This window comes from Micropterus dolomieu, linkage group LG07, assembly GCF_021292245.1.
Source record: "Micropterus dolomieu isolate WLL.071019.BEF.003 ecotype Adirondacks linkage group LG07, ASM2129224v1, whole genome shotgun sequence".
Classification (NCBI taxonomy): domain Eukaryota; kingdom Metazoa; phylum Chordata; class Actinopteri; order Centrarchiformes; family Centrarchidae; genus Micropterus; species Micropterus dolomieu.
This window is the reverse complement of record NC_060156.1, coordinates 22,159,186-22,171,802: the sequence shown is the minus strand read 5'-3', so window position 1 is coordinate 22,171,802 and position 12,617 is coordinate 22,159,186. Positions and strand designations below refer to the sequence as shown.

At 38.3% G+C, this 12,617-nt stretch overlaps 1 protein-coding gene across 1 annotated transcript in view; it reads right to left on the bottom strand.

Moving 5' to 3' along the window:
- The window catches only part of neb (nebulin), a 69,531-nt gene that overhangs the window by 54,506 nt on the left and 2,408 nt on the right, over nt 1-12,617 (bottom strand). The window contains exons 2-19 of the mRNA XM_046053130.1: nt 10,725-10,825; nt 10,322-10,411; nt 7,128-7,172; nt 6,138-6,245; nt 5,808-5,915; nt 5,388-5,492; nt 5,188-5,292; nt 4,976-5,080; nt 3,641-3,745; nt 2,953-3,057; nt 2,749-2,856; nt 2,156-2,272; nt 1,531-1,632; nt 1,331-1,438; nt 1,115-1,219; nt 905-1,003; nt 210-314; nt 8-115 (exon numbers count right to left, since the gene is read on the bottom strand). Coding sequence (XP_045909086.1) covers nt 8-115; nt 210-314; nt 905-1,003; nt 1,115-1,219; nt 1,331-1,438; nt 1,531-1,632; nt 2,156-2,272; nt 2,749-2,856; nt 2,953-3,057; nt 3,641-3,745; nt 4,976-5,080; nt 5,188-5,292; nt 5,388-5,492; nt 5,808-5,915; nt 6,138-6,245; nt 7,128-7,172; nt 10,322-10,390 — 1,707 coding nt within the window. The 5' untranslated portion in view covers nt 10,391-10,411; nt 10,725-10,825. The remainder of the gene's footprint in view (nt 1-7; nt 116-209; nt 315-904; nt 1,004-1,114; nt 1,220-1,330; nt 1,439-1,530; nt 1,633-2,155; nt 2,273-2,748; nt 2,857-2,952; nt 3,058-3,640; nt 3,746-4,975; nt 5,081-5,187; nt 5,293-5,387; nt 5,493-5,807; nt 5,916-6,137; nt 6,246-7,127; nt 7,173-10,321; nt 10,412-10,724; nt 10,826-12,617) is intronic.

The following is a 12,617-nucleotide window of genomic DNA, read 5'->3' as shown; positions in this document are numbered from 1 at the left end:
TACTTACATCACTGGCAATGTTTGTGTGAGCACGGGCAGCAAGGATCGAGATAGCATCGCCTCTGACCTCAAACTTTTTCGCTTTAGTTTTCTCCCAATCATACTTGTAACAGTTCTGCAAGGAGAAAATCATGGCATTCAGGAAATTAAAAATGTACACTAAATTAAAGCTGTCAGTTCAGGTGATTGCTGGAAATGAAGTTACTTACATCACTGAGGTTAAAAGCGTTTACTCTGGACTGGATGAAGAAGGGATAGTCTGGGGGCAGACTGTTCTTGAACTTTGTTTCCTCGTACTTTGCTTTGTAGTTCAACTACAAAAAGAACAAAGTGATAAAATGATGTGTAATTTGAAAAAAAAAAATCTGAATTTCCTTCACTTGTACATTGACAGAAGTGTTATTTGATCTTCAGTCACTGGATGGCAGCAGTGTATTAGCTGAGACCTACTGACTATCCCTTTCCCTGCCTCCCCAGCCCCTCTCTGATCACAGGGGTTTATTCTGGGCCAACTGAATGCTTGTTGCTATTTATATACTACAGAGAGATGGCTCTCCAGTTTCCATGGTGCCCACAGAAAGACAGCTGGGCTATGTGGATGATTGGGCACACGGTCACAAGGTGATATCTAGGAGAATTTGATCTACAGTATTAGCTGGTGACTGTACCAATTTCACTCAATAAATGGGCAATATAAAAAATAGGTATGTTCACAAACAACCTTACATGAATCATGTCTATGATTTATGTAAACATACAGTAAGAAGGAATTCAAATGACAGCAATATTCATAAGTAACATGTCTGATCCAATGGAAGTTTATGAGATATACACGGTACCAATTTCAATTCTAATGCATTTTGTATCAGTACTAACAGAATGTGGTCCATGCAGTCATACATACGTCACTTAGCTGCTTGGCGTTGATGGCGGCTTGAACCTGAACTGGCGAATCCACCACTTGTGTAAATTTCACTGTGTCTGGATGTTGCCGGTATGCTTTCTGAAAACCACAAGATAGAAACATCTTGTGACTTATGAGTATACCAAAACACAAAAAACATGTGAATCTGTTTTGCTGCAAAGAAGCATTTTATTAGCCAAGACTACTCACATCTTTACACTGCTGAAGCTTCTTCACAGCTTCATATTCAGGCGTAATTGTTTGAGGGAAGAAGCACCTTGTTTTAATGTCTTCGTAATCAGCTTTATATAATTGCTGCAAGATAAAATATAATAATTATGAGGAAAGATATAATGAAGTACACAATACATTTTTCATCAGTGATTTAATTTAGAAAAAAGGAAAGGAAGATGCACAATGATTTACCTCCTTCTTCATTTCCTCAACTTTCTGGCAGTGAAGCATGTAGAGATCTTCATAGCTGCCAATGTAGTGGCCCTTCACCTCGTTTTCATACTTATCTTTGTAACGTGCCTAAAAAATAATCAAAATGCATATATTTATAACAATAATAATACCATTGGTTTATGACAAAAAAAATATTTAAACTCGTAGATTATTCTTACATCACTGAACTGTTTAAGTACTGAGTCCATCTGAAACTTGGGTGTGTCACAGTAGTTGATGCTGGAACCCCTGGATTTTTCATAGCTGGACTTATATACTTTCTGCAAAGACGATATGAAACAAATGATGAACAAAAAAATCACATATAATTTATGAACTGTAACTCATATAAGAAAACACTCAAAAACAAAAGAACAGCTAAACAAATCATTTCTCCTTATGGCACATGAAGTGGATGTCAAACTCAATGGCTAACTGCAGACAACATGTCAGTGAGACTGTTAACTTGATTCAATTAAATCCTTCTCAGCACCAGCTGACTCACTGTATGCAAAAGGGAACTGCAAGTGACTTCCAGATGGTTTAAATAACACCCACAACCACCTCAATAATTTTTTGCAGTTGCCCAATTTTTTTAGTTGTCTAAGAAGAGCAATTGTCAAATTCATGCAAGCATCACTGTCTACACAGGAAACAGACATGGAGATCAGTAATGATACATTGTTATAGTACTACTAGATTATTTTTAAGATTTTGTCATTTGTTTTCCCCAAAATATCATCCATAATTTTTCCTAAAACCAGCTGTGCTAAAAGATTCCTTTCTACGTAGTCAGACACCTACATCACTGAGGATTGTGCCAGCATATCTGAGCTGTCTGAGGAGAGGATTCTCTGTGGCGGGGAGCGTGTTGTAGTCAGCCTGCGCTTTATTCTTCTCATATTCCTTCTTGTATTGGACCTGAAAACAGAAACATGAGTAAAAAGAAAACAAAGAGTGTTGATGAGGTTTACTCACGTCGTTGAAACAGTGACTCATATAACATAACGTTGGTTCACTTAGTCATGTTGGAACAATACATGTGTGTTCATTGTATCCTAAAATTACATATATTTGCATTGTGTGTGGGTGGCTGTGATGTATTCAGTAGCTGAAAAGCCTCTTTACATCTGATCACCTCTGATGTGTTGCTACTGGGGACTAGTGAAATGACTGATGAATGATGAATTTGTGCAGTGAAAGTGAACCAAATGTAGATCTCTCAGTTATGCAGTGCATGTTTGGGCACAATACAGAGTGTCCCTGCGTCAAAAGTTGACTCACACTCTGCTCTGAGCCATGGGTCAACTCTCTGTCGTATCTTCCACATGAGATAGGACCTATAAAAATACTCCAATACATTGTCAGTGTGTGTGTGTGTGTTTGTGTGTACTTACCTCACTAATAGCAGTACGAGCTTTCTTGTTTGTGCCATAAACAGGCGTGTCTGTTTGCATGAAATAAATTTGGTCTTTCATATCCTCATACTGTTGCGTGTATTTTCTCTAAAAAAAGAAAAGGTCGACAGTTAGATACAAACTAATAATATTCTGAAAAACTTACCCCTAGTAGGGGTAATAGTAGATTTAGTACAATCTTACATTGCTGAGGTTGTCCATCGCCATCCTGCCAATGGCCACGTCGAAGTATGGCGTCTCACACCATTGACCCTTCACATTTTTATTGTAATCTTCCTTGTACTTCAGCTGTGGAAAACAAATCACGATCAACATATCAGCATTAGAAGATTAATTTTACATAATAAAGATCTTGTTGTATAGTAATGTGTGGAATATAGAGGCATTTACTAGATATCTTCATATTCTGTTCGATACAACACATTAGGAATGACTGGAATCACTGTAATTTCAGATTATTGTTGGCTTCTCCCTTCCAGCTAAGTGTGGCTAGTAATATGACAGCAGAGCAGGTGGCCAGTTATCCGTAGTAGTTGCTCAGAGTTGGTAGGTCTGTGAAGGCCCTGTTTCCATGTAGGTGCAAGTTTGAGCCTCTAAAATTTTCCTAAGAAGCAATGAAGTTACATTTTCTCCTGTGCCAGTTTGGTGTTGTTGAAAATATGTGATGAAATACCCTGAGTGAAAGAAAATGAATTGCCCCTTAAGAGGAGATAGCCTGGGCTTTTGTCTCCAAAGTCAAACTGTCAGCCCATCATGAAGGGGAGGGAGCTTCTTTCTGTTGATGTGCCTGGCAATTACTCATACCTGCTCCAAACACTCCACAGGTAATGTGTGACCATGTTTAACACTAGTTTAAAATTGTTCTGCTTACATCACTGCGCTGATGGGCCACTCTCTTGGCCAGCTCCATTTCAGGAGGATCAGCCAAAGAAGTGTACTTGGCCTTGCGCTGATCATGACCCTTCTTGTAGCGAACCTGCAGGGGCACAAAAGTAGGAGTTGAAATTTACTGAGGTGGTTAATTCTTCAACATTGACAGCTGACCTTAGTGCACAGTCTGCCTCACACAGATCGTATCTACATTCATTAGTGTTGACTTTCCTACATCAGCAGAAAAGGTTAAATGCAATTGTGTTCAAAAAGAAGCAATGAGAGTGGAAATTGCTACACATGATACGTCTGACTCAGCACAAACAAATGCACCCTGAAAGGGAAAAGGTGGAGAAAATGTGATTGCCTGTGACTGATGCTGAATGGCAATCTGCCAGCAAAGTCAGTGAGAAATTAACTGCTCACGTAAATAAAATAAAAATGAAAGAATAAGTTTGACTGTATCACAGCAATCCAGGAAAGTTACTTAAAGTCACAGCTTACCTCTTCTTTTTAATTAACAATGTGTTAGATGTTCTACATTGTTTCATATCAGAAAACCACAAGAAACAGCACCAAACTACAATCATTGAAATCACTGGGGCGATATGGATAAAATCCTATATCGTGGTATGTGTAATTGTTTTTATTATTTTTTTTTTTTTATCCCAACTGTTAATTGTTATATATTGATAGTGATGCTGTATATTTACTGCAGATTCAAAACTGTTTCAACCGCAGTATCACACCTTTTACCTCCATCACTGGCTTCAGTGGTACATCTTGACCAGAGTAATTTAATCACTCGCCCCTACAACTCTCAGTTCCAGCCTAACAATGTCCTGTATTTAAACTCTTATCTTGTGTATCAAGCTGAAAGGGCAGAATGCAGAGCTCAGTCTCAACTCTTAAACTAGCAAAACAGTGTTAACGCAGAGGCACATAGCCAAGCATGCTCAGTGACATTTGTCATCCATCCATCCATCCATCCATTCCTCAATGCTTTTTTTTTTAGGATGAGATGCTTAAAAAACTGTTTATAGATAAATAAACTAGATAGAAATGTCTACATTGAGTTATTTCAGTGAATTAAACTGACACAAAAAAATTCTGTAACTCCAATAAAGAGCTCCCACAGTTGACAACATTGTCATATTGCCCAACCCTAGAATCACTAAAAGCTTTTTTCCCAGAAAAATATGATATCACAATACTGTGTTTTTTTCAATTAGTATTTAAACCACATATCCGTCCAAAATCTGAATGTTGGAAAACATGTACTGTATTTTCATTTACTGCAGCTGAAAAGTGGGTGTTGTCCGGAAGCTCAGCTTACATCACTGAGGACCTCCTGTGCCTTGGCCACCCTGCGCAGCTCAGGGCTGTCGCTGTAAGGGTAGAACAGGGTCTTCTCTTCATCCCAGGCCTCAGTGTAAAGTTTCTAAAGTAAAAGACATTTTTATATGAAATGTTACAATCAGATGCTTTTCTAATTTCAGCAAAAATCCTCTTTATTAACATAAAATAGAGGGCTTCAATTGTGCTTACTTTGCTGTAGTTAGCAGCATTCTTCACAGCCAGGACCAGCTCAGGAGCATCGGGAGGCAGCAGGTACCTGTCCTTAGTCTCGTCCCACTTCTGTCTGTACAGAACCTATAAAAGATAAACATCATTGGTGTTAAACTTTCAAAAATAATCTTTTTTTTTTTCCAAATCTTGGTATATTGTTGAAGGTTTAGGTTACTCACCTTGCTGATCAGTTCAGATACACGCTTGACGTGGATGACCTCTTTGGCCTCACCATCATACAAGCTTGTCGTCCGAGCCTTGTTTCCTTCCATGCGGTATTTAACCTGATGATGACACATGTCATTTTTTATTATTCATTCATGACTAGAGCATAATCAAATCAAGTTTAAGGAATTGAGTTTTATTATTATCTTAATATTTTTTACACTTTCATTTACCCAAAGACAAAATCACAATAAATTTGTTCAGCATCTCTGCTCCACAATCATGCCGTAGATCACACCAGAATAGTTTCATTTAAGCATTTTTACGATGGGATTTAAATCAGAAATCTTACATTCCAATACCTTCCATCCATCATCTTTAAACTTTAGACAACATGATTTGGGGAAAAATATTGCCACAGTCCTAAGTAGTACCTCGCTCAGCTGCTCCTGGGCCTTCCTGATCCGAATCATTTCAGGGCTATCAGTGACGATGGCAGGAGCATTCCCTCTGGACCTGTCATAAGCTTGCCGGTACTTGTTCTGTCAAGAAGAGCGATCATTGAGTTGAGCACAATAGTCACGATACACACTGTGACCACTGAAAATATCCTGAAGTAACAGTAAAGCTTAACTACAAATATTCAAATGAAAGGGAATTGATTTAAATACATCATTTCCACAGCCAAATACCGCTAAACCAAACAACATATGGACTGAAGCTAAGTATTGATTTTCAACCTCAAACCCAAACTTGTTGCTTACATGGCTGAACTGCTCCAGCATCTTCTGGCTGTGGGCCAGGTATGGAGTCATGAACTTGGAGGTATCCACCTTGACCTTCTTCCTAACTTTCCTGGTAGGCAAGCCAGACTGGAGGAGTATAGAGGGAAATACAATTAACTATCCAACAAACTCAAGGGCCTAGGTTCCTTGATTACAGGAAACATATTATCCAGGAAGTAAAACTACATCCACTTGCAACAGGGCTGTGGTATTTTGCAACTACAACTGATTAAATAACGATCTGATCTTGTCAAGGTGAAGGGAAAACATCTTATCAAATTGATATTAATTTGTGTGTTTGCAGTAAACCTCTTACACTAAGAACTCACCTTCAGTAATTGAAGTGATTCAAATCAAGACTTACAGGGATATGAATGAACCAGTAAAATATTCTACATGGAACTCAGATAGTTGGGATATTGGCATGACTATGTACTGAGATAATACTAGATGAAGGGTGACTGAAGGACAGTCAAAACCAACACAAGTGAATAGGAATCGTTCAATTTACAGTAACACCTACAGTATCTATAAGCATCTTGCACTACATGCAATGTCAGGCTCAACACATATAGATGAAGGTTATAGTATATCATCTGTTGGGAAGCAAAGCAACAGGGCGATACATTATAGTAATAAGAAGAAGCAATCAACTCTCCAAAAAGCAGCCATTGGTCTCTTGGAGGCCACATTAAAATGCGTATTTGGCAAAAAAATGTTTTACTGAAAACTGTTGAAAATGTACATGCAGAGTTTTAATTGATTTTTATCGGGGTTACTAATTTTAAAGGTTTTAACATAAAAATCTTCAAAGACAAAAGACTCTGCCTTCAATGAAAAAACCAGACAGCAGAGTATGCATACAGGCATGCAGACAAAAAAAAGGGGTGCACCATTGACAAGACAAGGGAGGGGTATCATATCATCCTGCACTGTTTGAACTGTGTCCCTTGGGAGGAGGTGCTTTACCTGAAAGACCTGAGTCTTTTGCTCAGAGACAGTCGTCGTCGTAATCTGCTCAACATATTACAAATATAGGACACACTCTGGGGTTTCAAAACTGCCAGAACAAGTTATGGGAGAAACAGCACAGTACTTTTAAGTGGATTGAGGTTGATTTTTCACCAGCTCTGGTGCTCATCAATTTACTGCTTGACACTCACAATAAGTATAATAACTGGGGGTTTAATCATTAGGAGCTGTTCTGGCCAATCAAATAGTTTTGAAAAAGAGTTCAAATCCTCAGAGATGAATATACAGTGGATTTATTCAACTGTAATTGTGACCGCAGTCTAATTAAGCATGTATTCTACAGAGAAAAGAGAAGCATTAATATCCTCTGTGTTACGTCAGCCTGACCACTGTAACTCTTTGAACAAGTCTATAAACACCAGGCACTCACATGACATTAATTCTATTCTTATTTTTATATTTCATAGACCATTGTTCCTGTTATCAGTTGCTACAACACAAGCAGTACACAAACTGTAGACACCTTTATAAACTCCATGTCTGTTCACACACAACTCTCATGGATTTAAATGAATGGTCCACCCAAATTACCTCTAGTAATATTTAGCAATGCAGATAGTTTTGGTTTTATTGGTAAATATTTTGAGACATGTGTCTCAAGTTTTCTGCCTTCACTACAAGATAGTGAAGGTGAATGGAATTGAATTTGTGGTGCTTACCGCATTGAAGAGTGGCATTTCAAAAACTTAAACAGCACCTTGAATTTCAAGAAACAATGTCCTTGTTACTCCAAGAATAATCCACAGAACACCATGTAAACTGTCGACAGCTGTTTCCTTGGATCATCCGGAGCAACAATTATTCTCTTTCTGGAAAGAGTTTTTTAAAAGACATCTTCCAATGCTGTGGATCTCCCAAATGAAATCCCATTCACCTACATTGTACTGGAGTAGAGACAGAAATCTCTGAGATTTTTGGATATTCTTGGGCTTTTAATCAAGCATGTCTGCATGGTTAAATATTACCTGAAGTAAGAGAAAAAACTGTTTTCTTTTAAATTGGGAAAAACGCTCCATTTAAGGGGAAACGTTTTTTTGCAATCAAGTACCTCAGACTACAGTAACTGACAGCATTCCCACACATAGCATAATGTGCCATTAATAGCCTAACTCTAAATCAAACTTACAGAATGAGCCTGAATTACCCTCTACTTAGGAAGTATTGCAGTGAAACATTTACAGTCCCATAAGGTTAAACATTTTAAGACATGTGACTTTGGCCGGTAACCAATAATCAAAAATGTAGGATTAACCAGAGCTGAGAGAAAGAACATCTCAATCATTTTGATGAACATTTGTAAGAGGCTTCAATATCTCAGTCTATCAGACAGGAGAGAACCATAGTTATAAATGAAACCACAATGCTACACATCCCTACAAAGCAATGCAAACACAACCTCTCTACCACCCGTCTGGCAGTTTTTCTGTGACGTTAATACGCTCCAGCTATCAAAGTGTGATTTACAGGACAGTGGCTCATCCCTCCCCACCCACCCCTTTTGCTTTCTCTCTCTTTACTTCTCCCTACACTCCATCTCTCTGCCAATGTGCCGTAGATGTCCACTTCTAAATTTGTCTGGATGCCAGACAGAGAACTCTACACTCCACCCCTCAATGACCTCATATTTTAAGTTAATATGAAGATAATACTCATGATCATACTTATTAATGAAATAAGGTCAAATAAAACCTATTACTACACTCATTTTGCAGTTATTAGATAATCAAACTAGGTCTAAAGTCTTGTGAAGGTATTGTATAAATATATATATCTATATATATATATATATCTATATATAATATATATAGATATATATATATATATAGATAGGTGTTTATAACTATATGTATATTTTCATATCTGACCTGAATAGCACTATGTTTCTCCCCATTCTGTAGATTAAATAAGACGCCATCTTACACAAAACAATGCAATTTTTCTCCACAGTGTCGATGAAAGTGCTAGTGAAATCAGATTGTATTGATTATGTGGGTATACATCAGTCCTGCCTCCCAAACAATTTACATCTTTGCAGTAAAGATGGTAAATCTATTTGAAACAGTTGATATGTTATATGGGAGTTAAATGATAACAATTCATTGTTTGGTTATAATCAGCGGATATTGTGACAGCCAAAAACAATCATTTAGACTCCCCTATAAGATATCAGTAACATTAAGTATGAACAAATACGAGGCTAACTTTAATCCTATTTCACCAGGAAATATGGGATTAACCTGTTAGCCTTCTGTTTTCACTCTTCCATTGGGCACTAAAACGGAGACCTTCAGTGACACAATAATTCATACACAGAATGCACTCTAAATGCAGCATAAAAACATCCTGAATGAACATGAGGTTTGATCACATAATCTGGAGAATATGATACAAATTGTATGATTGGTGTGAATCATGATAAAGACTTTCAACAGGTTATTTAAAACAAAAGACAAAATGGTAACTTCCAGAAACTGGCGCTCTCCCAAATTGTATGTAATCCAATCTTGCACTATTAATGCAACACAGGAATGATACCATCCTTATACTGGTACAATTACAGCATTGTAAAATGTGTTCATCTAGAGGTTAGATATGTTGGAGCAAAAAAATACATTAAAATGAATGTTGTAAAGTCATCTGCAGCAATCTGTGGAAATAAATGACTTGATCTAATGCATATTTCAGTTATGCAGTGCTTACGTCACTATACTCCATTTATAATGTTGTGGGCAGGGCCTCTGGTAAAGGTATCTGTACCTTTACAGGACAACAGAAAATGTTCTATCTTCAGTTTGAAATAGTTTTGATTTATAGTTGACTGTTAAGGGATCTCTAAGACTTAAAACCCATCTGAAGGTGTCTGTCTGAAACAGGATCCACTAGCAGTCATGGATGATGGTTCCATAAACTGCTGACTGGACTTACTTAACTATTCATAGGGCCTGACACTGGACCTGCAGATCCTGTACTGAATCTCAAGTTTTAATCATTTTTAGGCTGGAAACAACAAAACTAATTAGGTATAATTTTGAAATGTGTATTAAAAGTATATAGTTATGTAAAGTATGCAAAGCAGTACTTTACGATTAATGTGCATAACCAGTGAGAAGATGTCCACTTACCTCTTCTACAATCTCCTCCTCCTCCTCCTCCTCCTCCTCCTCCTCAAATTCCTCATATTCCTCCACAATTTCCGTCATTATGGGACGGTTTTAGAGGTTCTATACAAAACACAGATGGAATTTTCAGGAATTCATCATTTAAACTGGACAAGGTCTGTCCTCCTAAGCTGAAAACCATATCTAATGGGGAAGTGTATAACATAAGTGTTGCAGAGTTAACTTAAATGTCCTATCAGTAGCACCAAATCACAATTTCAAACAGCATATACTGAGGTTTAGACAAGAGGCCCTAGGACAACTGCACCAGTTATATTTTTGGATGCTGGCAGCTAGGCAATGCTAAAAGGAATAATAAATAATAATAAAAATATAACACCAATATATTGAGGTTCAACCAATGCGCATGCCATACCAGCAAAAGATTCCCGCAGTATTTCCTGACAGTAAGGAAGCCTCTCTTGCCATCCACTAGGGTCTCAAACTGATAGTCCAACTTTGTAATTTGTCCAAATCCTAAAGAAAGTAATAAAAATATGTGAAGCACCTCACAAACTGTGCAACAAGTGTAATTCAATAATTACACAGAGAAAAATACAAATTAGGAAGGTGAGATTGAGTGGATTATAACAGGCCTTTGCCTTTGAATGTGTGACAGCCACCCCTCCTTCCTGACTTGCCACAAAACAGTTCAAAGAACTGTGCCTCCTGGCTGAAGGTTGGCGACAGCTGCCCAACACTGCTTCAGCTATTTGACATGTAAGCTAATGCCACAGCCTGATTGGTTGACTCTGTTTAGCAAACGGAGATGCAATGCCTTCTGAGGCTGCAGGTTAAATATAGGATGGCAGAGTTAATACCTTTTTTTAGCACTTGAATGCCCTCTCTTCAAATTTAAAACTTAAATGTTCTCTGTAAAAAAAAAACAAGTGAAATAGGTGGAACAGTTGAGGTAGAAGGACAAAAATAGCCAGACAGGTGCTGAGATTTTGGAAAGAAGACAAAATGGCCAGACTGCTGCTGAAAATTTCAGATACATCCAAAGGTAGGCCTCTTCTGATCTTGCTCGAGTCTTGCAGTTCTGGATTGTTTGGTTACTCCTTCAGTGTGCAGCAGAGCTCTCACACCTTATTCCTCAATCAGCTGTCCTCTTGGATCCAGTTGGCAGCAGAGGATGGAAACGATGGATCTCCAAGCAAGTGGAAAGCCATGCAGGATGTAGAAAATATGAATATTTGTGCTTTTTCTCCTATTCTTTGCTTACCAGTTCTTTTTTTAAGTATAATGGTCTCCCAAGCCGCGAATGCCTCCCCAGCTTCCCTCCAGAGAAACACCGGGCGACCGCACACAGCTGCGGTTTGTACCCAGGTTATCATGTGGCCGACACAGCCAATCACAGGGCAGTGCTCTCACATTTCAAAACCTAAATATACCTAAGTGATCCTTTCAGAAAAGAGCACCTGTTGAGGCTAATGCATCAGCGGTACAGTTATGAGGATGGCAGTGGGGCACGGGCAGTGGTGGTCTTGAGAAAACCCCAACTACAACAGTACCAGTCTATGTGAAAAGATGTGTGTTATGATGTTAACAAATGTTTTTCTGTAAAAGGTTTGGAAATAAGTCTGACCATGTGTAAGGATATGCGTAAGAGGTTGCAAGGAGAAGGCTAGATGAAGCCCCGGTAGGGCTGTGAGCGCCAGATCTGTTGAAGTCATCTGTTAGCTGACCCTCAGCTGGCTAGGTCCTGTCAAGAATCAGGTGAACATCAAACTGGGGACCTATGAGACAGAGTACATGCCCCTATAGATATGAGACAAAACATAATAGCTACTAGTATTCCAAATGTGATTGTATCTGAAAAAGAAAGGTCTGATAAATCACCAATGCCCCTAGGATAAAGGACAAAGCCTGTTAAAGAATAATGAGTCACCCTGGGCAAGTCTTAACATTTGCTTCACAGTGGTAACGACAATTTAATTTAACCTTGTTCCCTTGTATGTTGTCAAAACCTTAAAACAATGTGGCCAACAGGTCAGCTCGAGATGCAGTCTTATATATATTCACACTCAACCCTCGCGCAGGATCAAATAAAAGCAGATTTCCACATTTTCAAAGACTGCTAACTCAAGTTTCATACAATCTGTGTGCATAAAAAGTACGAGTTACACCTAGAACTCGTTCTAGATAACATACACCATACCATACAGCTGAGGTCCAGGGGCATCTATGATATCATTTACAATCAAATCAATGAATTAAACCAAGAGGCAAATGGCATCGACTCTGAACATGTAGATATACCGACACA